The 19,144-nt window shown below is 46.6% G+C and overlaps 1 protein-coding gene across 1 annotated transcript in view; it reads left to right on the top strand.

Annotated features, from left to right (window-relative positions):
* The window catches only part of LOC311229892 (filamin-B-like), a gene marked incomplete at its 3' end in the record, with an annotated part of 367,515 nt that overhangs the window by 142,052 nt on the left and 206,319 nt on the right, over positions 1–19,144 (top strand). Inside the window, 4 exon segments of the mRNA XM_084315961.1 lie at positions 4,155–4,214; positions 7,830–7,907; positions 13,628–13,708; positions 15,166–15,225. Of these exon segments, the coding sequence (XP_084172087.1) occupies positions 4,155–4,214; positions 7,830–7,907; positions 13,628–13,708; positions 15,166–15,225 (279 nt within the window).

Raw genomic sequence — 19,144 nt, 5'->3', positions numbered from 1 at the left:
AGTACTGTGTGCACAGCCTGGTGCCAGAGACATGTCACTCTGCTGCGTGTTGGAGCACTTCTGTCACGTCTCGTGGGGCGAGTCTTTTTGGAGTTGATGATATTCATTTTAATTGTGTATTACGTGGCTGTAATTTAAAGCTCTTTCTCCGATAAAGGGCTCAATGTTATGACAGTGGTGTATTTATGGAAATAACCAACCATTACAGAATGAAAATGGTTGTTTTAATTTTCATACAATGTTTCAGCTAGGGATGCACCGATCCGATATCGGTATCGGACGTCGATATACATTTACATTACATTTAGTCATTTAGCTGACGCTTTTATCCAAAGCGACTTACAAGTTCTGTACGACAAGACAGCAAGAAGGGAAGGGTACAACTCTATCAGCTGAGTAACAATGTTTATCAAACATTTTTATTTCCACTAAAATAGCTGGATCGGGTATCTGTAAAAAGGAAAAAAATCGGATTTTTTTTTATATATATATTACAATAATAAATAAAATAACAATGCAGTACATTTATACCTATGTGTTAATTTGTTACATTTAGTTTCACTAAGTAGGAAAGTAATGTTTTAAGTCGAGCCTGATGTTGCCTTGTTGCACAAAAGAATGATCCCAGTCTCTTCCACACAGTGACAGTGAGGCATACCGTTTATTCATTAACACTTTAATCGCCAAGGACGCCTAAACTCGTCATTCCCCCCACCATGCTAATTCTGCCAATGACGCCGTAACACGTAATTGAGATCAATATTTCAAAATCTGTGATCGCAATCATATTTCTCCCCGGAGACTTGAGATCTACTGTTGATCCCCTCTCAACTCTCCAACGGTTCAAGAGCGCCATCTGGTGGCCGATCGGCGGATCGCCCAAACCGGAAACCGGAAACGGAAACTGGTGCTCATCCAAATTCGGTCCGATCACTCGCTATAGGTGCCGGGACTCGAGCGCGACACAATGGATAGTGATCCGTTACGATTAACTCGATAAACAACATGATTTGGACGTATATACTATTATACAACCTGGAGATGGATCGCATATTTCAACATCCCATAATAGGAATATTTTTGCTCATCGCCCAACGCTACGAGGAAGCTACGGTGAGTTTCAGCGTTTTTTTTTTACCGTGTTCGATACAAACTGCTCTAATGATCATATCACCCACACTAGATGAATCATCTAACGTTGGCCACGGAATTATTAACGACCCCCCCCCCCCCCCCCCCATCCGGTCAACATCAGATGATAAGTAGGTAACTTCTAGAAGCACGTCCATTTGAAATTTTGTATCTCGTGCAGATCGCTATCAAACTGTATTTGATCATCAATATAATGCATTTAGGGCTATAAATCACGTTCTGGAGAATGCTGCAGAAAACGATAAAAACATATTTATACTTTAGACCGTATTTTAGTATGAATATGTGAATGAAAAGGTATAACGTTCCTACGTCCTGAACGATAGATAATTGACGTTGAATGGGCCATAGTAATGTCAATTTAGCAATACAATTTAAAAAGTTATAGCCCTGCAAAGAAGGGGAACTTCTCCATAGACAAATAGAGCTGGCAGAGGATGGTATAAGGATGGATATAAGCCTGGCGAAGAAAGTGTTAATATAAATAAAAAAAAAAAAATTGGAATATTTGTTTGAACAATGGGTATCGGATCGGTATCGGCCCAGGTATCTGTATCGGGACTGAAAAAGTCTGATCGGTGCATCCCTAGTTTCAGCTCAGGTTGGGTGGTCCTGGTTCAGCTCAGGTTGGGTGGTCCTGGTTCAGCTCAGGTTGGGTGGTCCTGGTTCAGCTCAGGTTGGGTGGTCTTGGTTCAGGTTGGGTGGTCCTGGTTCAGCTCAGGTTGGGTGGTCCTGGTTCAGCTCAGGTTGGGTGGTCCTGGTTCAGCTCAGGTTGGGTGGTCCTGGTTCAGCTCAGGTTGGGTGGTCCTGGTTCAGCTCAGGTTGGGTGGTCCTGGTTCTGCTCAGGTTGGGTGGTCCTGGTTTCTTGCTCAGGTTGGGTGGTCCTGGTTCAGCTCAGGTTGGGTGGTCCTGGTTCAGCTCAGGTTGGGTGGTCCTGGTTCTGCTCAGGTTGGGTGGTCCTGGTTCAGCTCAGGTTGGGTGGTCCTGGTTCAGTTCAGGTTGGGTGGTCCTGGTTCAGCTCAGGTTGGGTGGTCCTGGTTCAGCTCAGGTTGGGTGGTCCTGGTTCAGCTCAGGTTGGGTGGTCCTGGTTCAGCTCAGGTTGGGTGGTCCTGGTTCAGCTCAGGTTGGGTGGTCCTAGTTCAGCTCAGGTTGGGTGGTCCTGGTTCTGCTCAGGTTGGGTTGGTCCTGGTTCAGCTCAGGTTGGGTGGTCCTGGTTCAGCTCAGGTTGGGTGGTCCTGGTTCAGCTCAGGTTGGGTGGTCCTGGTTCAGCTCAGGTTGGGTGGTCCTGGTTCAGCTCAGGTTGGGTGGTTCTGCTCAGGTTGGGTGGTTCAGCTCAGGTTGGGTGGTCCTGGTTCAGCTCAGGTTGGGTGGTCCTGGTTCAGCTCAGGTTGGGTGGTCCTGGTTCAGCTCAGGTTGGGTGGTCCTGGTTCAGCTCAGGTTGGGTGGTCCTGGTTCAGCTCAGGTTGGGTGGTCCTGGTTCAGGTTGGGTGGTTCTGCTCAGGTTGGGTGGTCCTGGTTCAGGTTGGGTGGTTCTGCTCAGGTTGGGTGGTTCTGCTCAGGTTGGGTGGTCCTGGTTCAGGTTGGCTGGTTCTGCTCAGGTTGGGTGGTCCTGGTTCAGCTCAGGTTGGGTGGTCCTGGTTCAGGTTGGGTGGTCCTGGTTCAGGTTGGGTGGTTCTGCTCAGGTTGGGTGGTCCTGGTTCAGGTTGGGTGGTTCTGCTCAGGTTGGGTGGTCCTGGTTCTGCTCAGGTTGGGTGGTCCTGGTTCAGGTTGGGTGGTTCTGCTCAGGTTGGGTGGTCCTGGTTCAGCTCAGGTTGGGTGGTCCTGGTTCAGGTTGGGTGGTCCTGGTTCAGCTCAGGTTGGGTGGTTCAGCTCAGGTTGGAGACGGTGCAATAATCCCTTGGTCCTTAGACAAAGCAACAGCTATACTCCTGTATGCACTGCAGCATGGATGAAAGCTAGCCAGCCTCTGGGTCCTAGAGGCGGGCTCGACGGGGCTCCTCACAGGGTAGATCCCACACGGTAGTGGGGTAGACGGTTCTCTGCTCCAGCAGCCACAGTACCAAAGCAATATAATCCAGCCGAAAAGGGCTCTGCATTCGTCGGTGTAGGTTATCCAGTGTACATATCCACACGGTTCTCGTCTAGGGCTCCTCGGATGGCGGCACAAGGTTAGGCCGCCCAGCCTGGATAAGCACACTAGCTCGGTACGATGAAACGGTGGTAATGCTGGTCACTGTAGAACGGTAGCCGCACGATACGCTATACATAATAGACTATTACTTTATAATAGAATAAGTCGAACTTGACGATCCAGCGTTAAACTCTGACACTTTAGCTATCAATTCGCACGCGGTCTCAAGGCTCTATTTTAGGGCAAAACGGGCCCACTTCACGGCACGTTGTATCGTGGTGAAGGCTTCAGCTTTTAGTTACTAAGTGCTTCTGTATCCACCTGCGCCGTATTTATACGTAAGGTGAATAATCTAGTGCCAACCTTATTTCTGTCTCGTATTACTGCGCAAACCTGGGCATGTTGAGACATGTCTTAGCGGTGACTTTGAACTAGACATTGGGGGTATGGCCGTTGGCGCCTAGGGGTCGCTGTCCAATAGGAGAACGAATATTATGGTCTGGCCTGTACCTAGGTAAAGGGATATTCGTGTATATGTACAAAGAATATACAAGGGATATCAGACGATATACAAATATTATACAATATATCTCAAGTAATAAATATATATATTCGGTTTAATCTGACCCTTTGTAACAGTTATCATTCAGGTCTTCTCTGCCGAGGTCATTTCATCAAGATGAGTGTTTGGCAGATGGGTCGTTGAAGTTGATCCTACAAAATGGGAAAAAAGTACATTGACTGACTAATACCTCTTCTCCTCCTCCTCTCCTCATCTCCTCTCCTCTTCCTCTCCTCCTCCTCTCTTCTCTTCTCCTCCCCTCTATCCTCTCCTCTCCTCTCCTCCTCCTCTTTTCTCATCTCTCCACAGCGGTGAAGCAGCTGAAAGAAGCAGTAGGATCTTCAATCCACAAACTGGCCAACTTTGAGGGTAAGAGATAGATTCTTTATGTGTGTGTGTGTGTGTATATATTTATATATATATAATGTGTGTGTATATATATATATATAGAAAACCAGCATTCTTCAAGGTGTTTCAGACGGAGAGAAGTACCTGCGTGTATAAGGGTTCTTAAGTCCTGACTTGTGTGTTGTGTCAGTGGTGTCTTATCCAGTCAGGCTGCTTCCATGGTGGTTCTCTCCGTGACTCGAGACTCGATGTATAGATCTGAAGGTTCTGACTCGAGACTCGATGTATAGATCTGAAGGTTCTGACTCGAGACTCGATGTATAGATCTGAAGGTTCTGACTCGAGACTCGATGTATAGATCTGAAGGTTCTCTGTGACTCGAGACTCGATGTATAGATCTGAAGGTTCTCTCCGTGACTCGAGACTCGATGTATAGATCTGAAGGTTCTCTCTGTGACTCGATGTATAGATCTGAAGGTTCTCTCCGTGACTCGAGACTCGATGTATAGATCTGAAGGTTCTCTCCGTGACTCGAGACTCGATGTATAGATCTGAAGGTTCTCTCCGTGACTCGAGACTCGATGTATAGATCTGAAGGTTCTCTCCGTGACTCGAGACTCGATGTATAGATCTGAAGGTTCTCTGTGACTCGAGACTCGATGTATAGATCTGAAGGTTCTCTCCGTGACTCGAGACTCGATGTATAGATCTGAAGGTTCTCTCTGTGACTCGATGTATAGATCTGAAGGTTCTCTCCGTGACTCGAGACTCGATGTATAGATCTGAAGGTTCTCTCCGTGACTCGAGACTCGATGTATAGATCTGAAGGTTCTCTCCGTGACTCGAGACTCGATGTATAGATCTGAAGGTTCTCTCCGTGACTCGAGACTCGATGTATAGATCTGAAGGTTCTCTCCGTGACTCGAGACTCGATGTATAGACCTGAAGGTTCTCTCTGTGACTCGAGACTCGATGTATAGATCTGAAGGTTCTCTCCGTGACTCGAGACTCGATGTATAGATCTGAAGGTTCTCTCTGTGACTCGATGTATAGATCTGAAGGTTCTCTCTGTGACTCGAGACTCGATGTATAGACCTGAAGGTTCTCTCTGTGACTCGAGACTCGATGTATAGATCTGAAGGTTCTCTCTGACTCGAGACTCGATGTATAGATCTGAAGGTTCTGACTCGAGACTCGATGTATAGATCTGAAGGTTCTCTCTGTGACTCGAGACTCGATGTATAGATCTGAAGGTTCTCTCTGACTCGAGACTCGATGTATAGATCTGAAGGTTCTGACTCGAGACTCGATGTATAGATCTGAAGGTTCTGACTCGAGACTCGATGTATAGATCTGAAGGTTCTGACTCGAGACTCGATGTATAGATCTGAAGGTTCTCTCTGTGACTCGAGACTCGATGTATAGATCTGAAGGTTCTCTCTGTGACTCGAGACTCGATGTATAGATCTGAAGGTTCTCTCAAGTTTCAAGTTTCTTTAATAGTTGTCATACAGAAGTACAGAATACTTTTGTACAAAATGCTTCTTACTGTTGCGCTCCAGAGACTGTGCATGACAAGATAAGTATGAAATAAAAACATAGTAAAAATAGTAAAATTAGAAGTAAAAAAAGAGGTCACAGTGTTCAGTTTAGACATATGTACAATGTTCGTAGACGTAGTTACCATACAATATACAATACTGTGCAGTGTACTAATATACAATACTATATAGTGCAAGGCATAAATGGACGAGGTGCAGTTTAGGTACAATTCACAGTAGGTGTACGAGTTGTAGTGCAAATCCTTTATCAATAAATATAAAGTGTAAGTGTGTTTGTGTGATCTAAAGTGTGGAGAGTGGGTGCTGCAGTGTGTTGTTTGTTTGAGTGAGTGTGTGCGTGTGGGTGTGTGTGCTGTGTGCATTTGATGGTTGTTGCATAGTGATTATTGTTCGTTTAGCGATTATTGTTCGTTTAGCAGCCTGATGGCCTGGGGATAGAAGCTCCTTCTGAGTCTTTCTGTGCTCGCCATAAGACTCCGGTATCGCTTGCCTGACGGCAGCAGTTCAAAGAGGCAGTTGTTCGGGTGGCTCGAGTCCTTAATAATTCTCTTAGCCTTCCCCTTGCACCGCTTGTTGTAAATGTTCTGGAGGGTGGGAAGCCCCCCTCTAATTGTGCGTTCGGCTGAACGTGTCACTCTTTGTAGTCTGCTACGGTCTTTTGCAGTGCTATTCCCAAACCAGGAGGTGATGTTGCCGGTCAGGATGCTCTCTATTGTACATGAGTAGAAGTTCCTAAGGATCTTCTGACTGACTTGGAACTTCCTTAGGCGCCTGAGGAAGTAGAGGCGTTGTCGTGCCTTCTTCACAACACTGTCAATGTGTGTGGTCCATGTCAAGTCCTCGGATATGTGGGCTCCGAGGTACTTGAAACTGTTCACTCTCTCAACTGGTGCCCCGTCGATGCTGAGGGGGCTGTAGTCCTTGACCCCCGACCTCCTGAAGTCCACAATCATCTCTTTTGTTTTGCTGACGTTCAGGGACTCGAGACTCGATGTATAGATCTGAAGGTTCTCTCTGTGACTCGAGACTCAATGTATAGACCTGAAGGTTCTCTCTGTGACTCGAGACTCGATGTATAGATCTGAAGGTTCTCTCTGTGACTCGAGACTCAATGTATAGACCTGAAGGTTCTCTCTGTGACTCGAGACTCGATGTATAGATCTGAAGGTTCTCTCTGTGACTCGAGACTCGATGTATAGATCTGAAGGTTCTGACTCGAGACTCGATGTATAGATCTGAAGGTTCTCTCTGTGACTCGAGACTCGATGTATAGATCTGAAGGTTCTCTCTGTGACTCGAGACTCGATGTATAGATCTGAAGGTTCTCTCCGTGACTCGAGACTCGATGTATAGATCTGAAGGTTCTCTCTGTGACTCGAGACTCAATGTATAGATCTGAAGGTTCTCTCTGTGACTCGAGACTCGATGTATAGATCTGAAGGTTCTGACTCGAGACTCGATGTATAGATCTGAAGGTTCTGACTCGAGACTCGATGTATAGATCTGAAGGTTCTGACTCGAGACTCGATGTATAGATCTGAAGGTTCTCTCTGTGACTCGAGACTCGATGTATAGATCTGAAGGTTCTCTCTGTGACTCGAGACTCAATGTATAGATCTGAAGGTTCTGACTCGAGACTCGATGTATAGATCTGAAGGTTCTCTCTGTGACTCGAGACTCGATGTATAGATCTGAAGGTTCTCTCTGTGACTCGAGACTCGATGTATAGATCTGAAGGTTCTCTCTGTGACTCGAGACTCGATGTATAGATCTGAAGGTTCTGACTCGAGACTCGATGTATAGATCTGAAGGTTCTCTCCGTGACTCGAGACTCGATGTATAGATCTGAAGGTTCTGACTCAAGACTCGATGTATAGATCTGAAGGTTCTGACTCGAGACTCGATGTATAGATCTGAAGGTTCTCTCTGTGACTCGAGACTCGATGTATAGATCTGAAGGTTCTCTTCAACATGGAAACAGTCATAATGGACTCTATAAATAAATATCAAACTGTAGAAACTTTACTATTAACTGTTACTGTGTGTCTGTGGTGTGTGTGTGGTGTGTGTGTAGAAGTGTTTGACGCTCACAGACTACAGAATAACCAGACAGCAGAAGACGACAGCCTTGCCAGCCCTGACCGACTCAAAGGTAACACACATTTAGAATATTTTATTTATGTCCACATAAAAACAAGGTTTAAAGGACACAAATATTAACAGTGCGCTTGTACATTGTGGGATTATTCGGATACAATCGTGCCACAGTGGCAACCAAAGTTACAGACTCACACGGATGATGAACCTGACAATCTACACACAGCTCATGGATACAGATAGCAGCGTCTTCTCCAAATTGCCCGGCTGCCAATAATTGCTGACACTGAGCAATATTTAGCTAATTGTTTGGCTCTTCTCTTCGGAAGACCGGCCAAGAAGACCTCTAACACCCAACTTATGGACATGACCCAGGCTTCCAAATATGAAGACTAAAAGTTTACAGTTGTAGCCGAGTTGTGAAATGGTATGGTCTAACAGTTGATATTTTAACATTTTGGTTGTAAATGCTTCCTCTAGACTGTAGTCAAACGTGCAGCCAACTTCCAGGATGAGAACCTCTCTGTTATTCTCATTAACAATAACAACATCGGGGGTGTTTGCTGAAATGTCAGAGAACAGTGAATTGTCCCTACACAGATTGAGCATATATGGCTTCACACTGGTGTGTTTATACAGCTTATATGTTGCAGGTGACCCGAGTGTGGAACTGACACTGTCTGCAATCAGGTTCACGATCCTATCATGCCTACAAATGTAGAGCCCTTTGTATGCATGACAGCCATTGAGTATGTGAGACATGGTTTCTGTTGTCTGTTCGTGACCGTGGTGTATGCAGTGTGGGCTATGGCTGCCAGGGAACCAGATGGAAAGGTTGAGCATTGATGGTAAAACCTGTAGCCTAGCTTTTAAAGTAAAAATGATGATGCTCTCATCAATAGCTACATTTTTAAAAACTGCGTGCGAGACAGAGTGGTCAGCGGCAGGGAGACAAGCAAGCTTCCCTTGCAGTTTAAGCTCAGTCCAGTGTTGACGTTGGCGTTGTTGTTGTGCCGACATGAGATGGCCACGGGCATTGGTAAGTGGCAGTTCATGCCACGTTCCACAGATGTCAATGGTGGCCTTCACAGAGATGGTAGGGTCAGAGATGATCTCCTCAGAAACGTTAAACGCGTCTGAGTCCGGCCCCACCCACTCCAGGGCCACGTTGGACCAGCCGCATAGGTCATTCAGGTCTGGCCAGTCAGACCACACCCCGAATCCGGGGGCGCGGCTGTCCAGCTTTCCACTAGCTTTCTTCTTGTAACCCAGGAAGTTTGGATCAGACCCACACGCCACACACACACACACACACACACACACACACACACACACACACACACACACACACACACACACACACACACAGCTCTCCCTCCCCCCTCCTCCTCCCCTTCAGGGATTACAATGTCAGATTAGGGTTCATAAACACACACAGATTTAGATGAACATGTCCGCTGCTAGTCTAACATAATCTGAGAGGACACGCTAAAAACTCTACTCACTTTACTCACTTTAAACACTTTAACACACTTTATATTTATTAGTAAAGAGATTTGCACTACAATTCATACCTCATTGCACCTTACCCTAAGTTTGTACCTCATCCCATTGCTGCATTGTACATCACTGTTACTATTTTTTTACTCTGTATTGTATATTGTATATATGTATATTGATTGACTGAACACTTGTTGTTGACTTTTGATCTATTTTATCTACCACACTCTCAGGGGCTCATACAGAAAAAAGCATTTCATGGAAAAGTATTCTGTATTTGACTATGACAACTATTAAAGAAACTTGAAACTAAAAACACAAACACACACTAGAGATGGGCATTTGATGGCATATCAATATTTGAATATTCTATAAAAAAAAATGTAATACAACTTAATTGTATTCAATTGTTAATCAATGGACTGACGTCCCCAAATAGAAAGTGTGCAGTGTCTCCTGAAGGACCTCTGTGAGCCTCTCCTGATGTATAATATATATTAATATACAAATATATATATATAATTAATATAATAATTACTGCTTTCCATTCATTGGTGAATAAACAAGGAAACAAAATCCAGAGGGAAAAAATACTTGGTTGAATCAGTGCAGTTGATACGAACAAAACAGTAATCTAGAGTCCAATACCTACGTAATGTTCAATAACACTGCCAATCTCTAATACACACGCACACATGCACACACACGCACACACACACACACACACATAAACAACCCATACAAAACATACACATACCATCTGCCCTTTGTGGCGGCACTGATGGAATGTCAAAGCATTTCTAACACACACACACACACACAATGACATACCACAGTGAACAGTACTGTGTGTGTGTGTGTGCGCTCACATGTGTGGTCATGTGGCATGCTGCCATGTCAGCCCAACAGTTTGTGTCAGTTTGTGTGTGTGTCAGTTCAGTGTTGTAGGTGTTGTTAACAGAGGGTTAAACCATTATGAGACACGGGTAGGGGCCGTTAACAGAGGGTTAAACCATTATGAGACACGGGTAGGGGCCGTTAACAGAGGGTTAAACCATTATGAGACACGGGTAGGGGCCGTTAACAGAGGGTTAAACCATTATGAGACACAGGTAGGGGCCGTTAACAGAGGGTTAAACCATTATGAGACACTGGTAGGGGCCGTTAACAGAGGGTTAAACCATTATGAGACACTGGTAGGGGCCGTTAACAGAGGGTTAAACCATTATGAGACACTGGTAGGGGCTGTTGACGGAGGGTTAAACCATTATGAGACACGGGTAGCGGCCGTTAACAGAGGGTTAAACCATTATGAGACACGGGTAGGGGCCGTTAACAGAGGGTTAAACCATTATGAGACACAGGTAGGGGCCGTTAACAGAGGGTTAAACCATTATGAGACACTGGTAGGGGCCGTTGACGGCGGGTTAAACCATTATGAGACACAGGTGGGGGCCGTTAACAGAGGGTTAAACCATTATGAGACACGGGTGGGGGCTGCTAAACCTCCAGCCAGAGCAGGGCTTGTTGGACACACCTTCACAAGACAGGTCTTCCATACACTGTTCGTGTAGCTGTCACTCCCAACATGGCTGCCTGTAGCCACTGTAACCAAGTTCATTAAATGAGTGTGATGTGTGCAGTGATGAGAGGGATGGTATTGACCCACAGCCTACAGGTCCCATCATGGGTTCTAGACCCACAGCCAACAGGTCCCATCATGGGCTCTAGACCCACAGCCAACAGGTCCCATCATGGGTTCTAGACCCACAGCCTACAGGTCCCATCATGGGCTCTAGACCCACAGCCAACAGGTCCCATCATGGGTTCTAGACCCACAGCCTACAGGTCCCATCATGGGCTCTAGACCCACAGCCAACAGGTCCCATCATGGGCTCTAGACCCACAGCCAACAGGTCCCATCATGGGTTCTAGACCCACAGCCTACAGGTCCCATCATGGGTTCTAGACCCACAGCCTACAGGTCCCATCATGGGTTCTAGACCCACAGCCAACAGGTCCCATCATGGGCTCTAGACCCACAGCCAACAGGTCCCATCATGGGCTCTAGACCCACAGCCTACTGGTCCCATCATGGGCTCTAGACCCACAGCCTACAGGTCCCATCATGGGCTCTAGACCCACAGCCTACAGGTCCCATCATGGGTTCTAGACCCACAGCCTACAGGTACCATCATGGGCTCTAGACCCACAGCCTACAGGTACCATCATGGGCTCTAGACCCACAGCCTACAGGTCCCATCATGGGCTCTAGACCCACAGCCAACAGGTCCCATCATGGGCTCTAGACCCACAGCCTACAGGTCCCATCATGGGCTCTAGACCCACAGCCAACAGGTCCCATCATGGGCTCTAGACCCACAGCCAACAGGTCCCATCATGGGTTCTAGACCCACAGCCTACAGGTCCCATCATGGGTTCTAGACCCACAGCCTACAGGTCCCATCATGGGTTCTAGACCCACAGCCAACAGGTCCCATCATGGGCTCTAGACCCACAGCCAACAGGTCCCATCATGGGCTCTAGACCCACAGCCTACTGGTCCCATCATGGGCTCTAGACCCACAGCCTACAGGTCCCATCATGGGCTCTAGACCCACAGCCTACAGGTCCCATCATGGGTTCTAGACCCACAGCCTACAGGTACCATCATGGGCTCTAGACCCACAGCCTACAGGTCCCATCATGGGCTCTAGACCCACAGCCTACAGGTCCCATCATGGGCTCTAGACCCACAGCCTACAGGTCCCATCATGGGCTCTAGACCCACAGCCTACAGGTCCCATCATGGGTTCTAGACCCACAGCCTACAGGTCCCATCATGGGTTCTAGACCCACAGCCAACAGGTCCCATCATGGGCTCTAGACCCACAGCCTACAGGTACCATCATGGGTTCTAGACCCACAGCCAACAGGTCCCATCATGGGTTCTAGACCCACAGCCTACAGGTACCATCATGGGTTCTAGACCCACAGCCAACAGGTCCCATCATGGGCTCTAGACCCACAGCCTACAGGTCCCATCATGGGTTCTAGACCCACAGCCTACAGGTCCCATCATGGGTTCTAGACCCACAGCCTACAGGTCCCATCATGGGTTCTAGACCCACATCCTACAGGTCCCATCATGGGCTCTAGACCCACAGCCAACAGGTCCCATCATGGGCTCTAGACCCACAGCCTACAGGTCCCATCATGGGCTCTAGACCCACAGCCTACAGGTCCCATCATGGGCTTTAGACCCACAGCCTACAGGTCCCATCATGGGCTCTAGACCCACAGCCTACAGGTCCCATCATGGGCTCTAGACCCACAGCCTACAGGTCCCATCATGGGCTCTAGACCCACAGCCAACAGGTACCATCATGGGCTCTAGACCCACAGCCAACAGGTCCCATCATGGGCTCTAGACCCACAGCCTACAGGTCCCATCATGGGCTCTAGACCCACAGCCAACAGGTCCCATCATGGGTTCTAGACCCACAGCCTACAGGTCCCATCATGGGCTCTAGACCCACAGCCTACAGGTCCCATCATGGGCTCTAGACCCACAGCCTACAGATCCCATCATGGGCTCTAGACCCACAGCCAACAGGTCCCATCATGGGCTCTAGACCCACAGCCAACAGGTCCCATCATGGGCTCTAGACCCACAGCCAACAGGTCCCATCATGGGCTCTAGACCCACAGCCAACAGGTCCCATCATGGGCTCTAGACCCACAGCCAACAGGTCCCATCATGAGCTCTAGACCCACAGCTGGAGAGAAACACATTAGAAGAATGGGTTTTGTGTTGTATGGTTGAAAACACACGGTGCCTTTAACTCTCCCCTCCCCCCTCCCCCCTCTGAGAATGGGCAGACCCTCCCTCTACACCCCATCTCACTAAACTGTGTGCGTGTCTGTGTGTGTGTGTGTGTGTGTGTGTGTGTGTGTGTGTGTGTCTGTGTGTCTCTGTGTGTGTGTGTGTGTGTGTCTCTGTGTGTGTGTGTGTGTGTGTCTCTGTGTGTGTGTGTGTGTGTGTGTGTGTGTGTGTGTGTGTGTCTCTGTGTGTGTGTGTGTGTGTCTCTGTGTGTGTGTGTGTGTGTGTCTCTGTGTGTGTGTGTGTGTGTGTGTGTCTCTGTGTGTGTGTGTGTGTGTCTCTGTGTGTGTGTGTGTGTGTGTGTGTGTGTGTGTGTGTGTGTGTGTGTGTGTGTGTGTGTGTGTGTGTCTCTGTGTGTGTGTGTGTGTGTGTGTGTGTGTGTGTGTGTACAGAGAGCCCTCTGGACGGTAAGGAGTCCGACATGTCCGACACGCTGAGCCCCAGTAAGGAGCGCAGCAGCGACGACACCTCAGGTCAGTGACATTATATATATTATATATCAGCGTTTATATATCAGTTATATATATTATATATCAGTGTTTCCTGTTCCGCCCCCCCCGGAACTTTTTCTTTTTGTTGTACATTTTAAAGTTAAATGCATCAATCCTGTGCACGTTGAGAGCAAAATAAAGAGGCTAGATCTCTGATGAACTTTGTGCTCAAAACACAAAATCGACTAGACTAGCGGTTCCCAATCCTCTCCTCGAAGCACCCCAGCCGTTCAATGTATTTGTTAAATTCCACCACCAGCACAACTTCAACTTAACTAGCCCTTTATTAGTTGAATCACGTGTGCTGGTGGTGGAATTTAACAAATACATTGAACGGCTGGGGCGTCTCGAGGAGAGGTTTGGGAACCACTGGACTAGAGCAGACATTTGAGCCATCAAAGAAATGAAGCAAAAGTGGTTACCTGTGTTGAACTGGTTAATTTTTTAGAAAATAAAAATATATACTGGATTACTATTACGACTACTACCACTGCCAATACTACTGATACATCCCTATTGGCAAACTTTATATATTAAAAAAAAAATATATATATATATATATATATATATTTTTTTTTTATAATAAAATAATATTTTTGGTTCATTATAAAACTGGCGGGCCGCCACAGTCTAGGTAATTAATGGGAGAACACCATATATATATAACACCATATACTGTATATAACACCAGAAACAGTGTATTCATTATTAGTATATATCATCTATATTCACATAGACACTGACAGAACACCAGAAACTGTTTAGACACATCTGTATAGTTATATCATATAATATATATATATATATCTAATATATATATATTAGATTGACTTGTCATACATTGATTAGATTGACTTGTCATACATTGATTAGATTGACTTGTGATGTATTGATTAGATTGACTTGTGATGTATTGATTAGATTGACTTGTGATATATTGATTAGATTGACTTGTGATGTATTGATTATATTGACTTGTGATGTATTGATTATATTGACTTGTGATATATTGATTATATTGACTTGTGATGTATTGATTATAATGACTTGTGATATATTGATTATATTGACTTGTGATGTATTGATTAGATTGACTTGGGATATATTGATTGGATTGACTTGTGATATATTGATTAGATTGACTTGTGATGTATTGATTAGAATGACTTGTGATATATTAATTAGATTGACTTGTGATATATTGATTAGAATGACTTGTGATATATTGATTAGATTGCCTTGTGATATATTGATTAGAATGACTTGTGATATATTGATTAGATTGCCTTGTGATGTATTGATTAGAATGACTTGTGATATATTGATTAGATTGACTCGTGATGTATTGATTAGAATGACTCGTGATATATTGATTAGATTGACTCGTGATATTTATTATGGTGGATCTGTGCGCGTGCGTGCGTGTGTCTCTCTCTCAGATGGGAACATGGACGACCAGGAACTGAACGAGCCTCAGAACAGAGTAGCTCTACTCAAAGGTAACCACGGCAACGCTGTTCTATTTATTATATTATATTAAATCCAGTTCTGTTCTATTTATTATATTCTCTGTGTGTCAGTGTCTCTGAACCCTGCCGCTCCATGCATGCTAGTCCTTGGTAGAGAGAGAGAGAGAGAGAGAGAGAGAGATACAGAGCTAGTTTTAGCTAACTGTCCTGCTAACTGTATGTAAACCCATTAAACACGTATTAGACAGCGATAAGAACACACACACACACACACACACACACACACACACACACACACACACACACACACACACACACATGAACTCAGAAAGAACAATCACTCATTGACTGACACTAACAGAACATGAATAGTTTAATAATGGAATCATTATTTTAAACCGGTACTGCTGTAGTTTGATAGGAGGGGCTGGGTCAGGTGGTACTGCTGTAGTGTGATAGGAGGGGCTGGGTCAGGTGGTACTGCTGTAGTGTGATAGGAGGGGCTGGGTCAGGTGGTACTGCTGTAGTGTGATAGGAGGGGCTGGGTCAGGTGGTACTGCTGTAGTGTGATAGGAGGGGCTGGGTCAGGTGGTACTGCTGTAGTGTGATAGGAGGGGCTGGGTCAGGTGGTACTGCTGTAGTTTGATAGGAGGGGCTGGTCCTGGATCAGGTGTATCTAGTTTATTTGTTTTCCCGCGGCTGGAGCTGCAGCATAATGAGGTTATTATTACAGGAGGTATGTATCTGTCTGTGTGTGTTTAGATTAGATTAGATTGTACTTTATTGTCATTATATTTAGCATACAACGAGATTTGGGACTCAAGCTTAAGGTGCAGTAATAAAATCACAAGTAATAAAAGAGAAACATACAATCCTATACAGAAACATTAAATGCTATACAATAAGACAATGTTACAGTCCTGTACAATATACAAAATAACAACAATATACAGAATAGCAATACACAAATAACAATCACAGTGTCAGACGGTAGTGGGTGGGTGTTGCACTGTGGCTGTTGCACAGTGTGGGAGGAGGGGGGGGGGGGTGAGTTATTAGTGCATCATGTTAGAGTTCAAGGTGGTGATGTCTCTGGGGAAGAAACTGTCTCTGAGCCTGTTTGTTCTGGCTCTGATGCCCCTGTAACGCCGGCCCGATGGCTCTGATGCAGCTGTAACACCGGCCCGGTGGCTCCGATGCACCTGTAACACCGGCCCGGTGGCTCTGATGCCCCTGTAACACCGGCCCGGTGGCTCTGATGCACCTGTAACGCCGGCCCGATGGCTCTGATGCAGCTGTAACACCGGCCCGATGGCTCTGATGCAGCTGTAACGCCTGGTGGCTCTGATGCCCCTGTAACACCTGGTGGCTCTGATGCCCCTGTAACACCGGCCCGGTGGCTCTGATGCAGCTGTAACACCGGCCCGATGGCTCTGATGCAGCTGTAACGCCTGGTGGCTCTGATGCCCCTGTAACACCTGGTGGCTCTGATGCCCCTGTAACACCTGGTGGCTCTGATGCCCCTGTAACACCGGCCCGGTGGCTCTGATGCAGCTGTAACACCTGGTGGCTCTGATGCCCCTGTAACACCTGGTGGCTCTGATGCCCCTGTAACACCTGGTGGCTCTGATGCCCCTGTAACACCTGGTGGCTCTGATGCCCCTGTAACACCTGGTGGCTCTGATGCCCCTGTAACACCTGGTGGCTCTGATGCCCCTGTAACACCTGGTGGCTCTGATGCCCCTGTAACACCTGGTGGCTCTGATGCAGCTGTAACACCTGGTGGCTCTGATGCCCCTGTAACACCTGGTGGCTCTGATGCCCCTGTAACACCTGGTGGCTCTGATGCCCCTGTAACACCTGGTGGCTCTGATGCAGCTGTAACACCTGGTGGCTCTGATGCCCCTGTAACACCTGGTGGCTCTGATGCCCCTGTAACACCTGGTGGCTCTGATGCCCCTGTAACACCTGGTGGCTCTGATGCCCCTGTAACACCTGGTGGCTCTGATGCAGCTGTAACACCTGGTGGCTCTGATGCCCCTGTAACACCTGGTGGCTCTGATGCCCCTGTAACACCTGGTGGCTCTGATGCCCCTGTAACACCTGGTGGCTCTGATGCAGCTGTAACGCCGGCCCGATGGCTCTGATGCCCCTGTAACACCTGGTGGCTCTGATGCCCCTGTAACACCTGGTGGCTCTGATGCAGCTGTAACGCCGGCCCGATGGCTCTGATGCCCCTGTAACACCGGCCCGATGGCTCTGATGCCCCTGTAACGCCTGGTGGCTCTGATGCCCCTGTAACACCTGGTGGCTCTGATGCCCCTGTAACACCTGGTGGCTCTGATGCCCCTGTAACACCTGGTGGCTCTGATGCACCTGTAACACCGGCCCGATGGCAACAGGTCCAACAGGTGGAGGAGCTGCATTTATATATACTGTAGTGAAGCTATGATCATCTTCCCTTTATTCATTTGCTTAGATACACATGATCTCAAGAAGGTGCTGAACGAGCTCAGTGGCAGTGTTGGTGTTATTCACTGTCAAAGATGCAAACAAATAATAATACATTTAATTGATATTCTCCTCTTTGGTTCATTACAATTTGCTCAAGCCTAGTAACAGACAACAGTATTTCGAAGAGCTGTCCTTGGTAATGTTTTTTGCTCTGTTGAGGCAGCGGGAGTTGTGCAACTCCTTCAGGGAGGGGAGGGGGCAGCCGGTGATTATCTGTGCCGACTTTATGACCCTCTGAATCGTTTGTGTGTCATTTGTTCCATGCTCTGTGTGTTTGATGTAAGGTCAGAGGGATTCTGTCTGTCTGTCTGTCTGTCTGTCTGTCTGTCTGTCTGTCTGTCTGTCTGTCTGTCTGTCTGTCTGTCTGTCTGTCTGTCTGTCTGTCTGTCTGTCTGTCTGTCTCTTAGTGTCTCTGCCTGCCTGTCTGTCTGTCTGGCTGTCTCTGTCTCTCTGCCTGCCGCCATGTTATTATTCTAATCACACAGTAGTCCTGGTAGTAAAGACTACAGCAGTCACCACAACACCGTACAGCCTTTTAATCTCCTGCTTTGATCCATCAAACCATAAACTGGATGATGATGTCACTCCATCACAACACGCTAAGCGATACCTTTGAACCTGCTTTGCTTGGATACTGTTGCTATGTTTCCTGCAAACACAGAGTGACCTGAGATAGGGCCCCGTTCCCCGTACCTGGTTCAACTAAGTCGATCAAAAGTCCTATTAGCAGCTTAAATTAACCCGATGAGTGAAGTCAGGCTATCTCGGTTTCTCGAAGGCTGATTCAGTCTAATTCGAACCAGACTTCAGTAATCGGCATAATTGCGCGTGGCCGTCTTAGTTCAAAAGGGGGAGGCGTCGATCGCCGAAACCATGATTTTCTAACGGGAAGATATCGCCAGCAAGTTAAATGCATATCTATAGGCTAATTTTAAGTCCCTCATTACCCCAATCAATCAGATTATATATTTTTTTAAATGTGCTTGCTGGCAATAGGCTTAATGGAATGAATAATCGAATGAGATCTTGCTAGCGAAAATAATTATTTCAACTCTTTCAGAATAAGTGGATAAATACAAGCCCAAAGAGTATCTAATTGATACGAATTAATAGATACTTATGAGGATATCTGTACTGTATGCACTTAGGTATCATGTACTATATAAATACATGGTTCCCAAAGTTTTCAGGCCGCGACCTCCCGAAATAACGGTGTCCGAGAGCCGCGACCCCCACTATTATAGGAGGTGATTGAAACATGCAAACATTCGCATGCACGCACATTAATAAGCATTGGAGGCTTTTAACACGCACAATAACTACACAAAATAACACAATAATCAAACAACCATAAAATGAATACATATAGCGTGTTTCATTTAGAAGGCTAATGTTCAACTCACCTAATGAGATGGATGGGCACTATATGCTTGGA

Source organism: Notolepis coatsorum (assembly GCF_963971535.1).
Source record: "Notolepis coatsorum genome assembly, chromosome: 6".
In the NCBI taxonomy this organism is placed as follows: domain Eukaryota; kingdom Metazoa; phylum Chordata; class Actinopteri; order Aulopiformes; family Paralepididae; genus Notolepis; species Notolepis coatsorum.
Note: the sequence above shows the minus strand (reverse complement) of the source record. Positions and strands in the feature narration are given on the sequence as shown.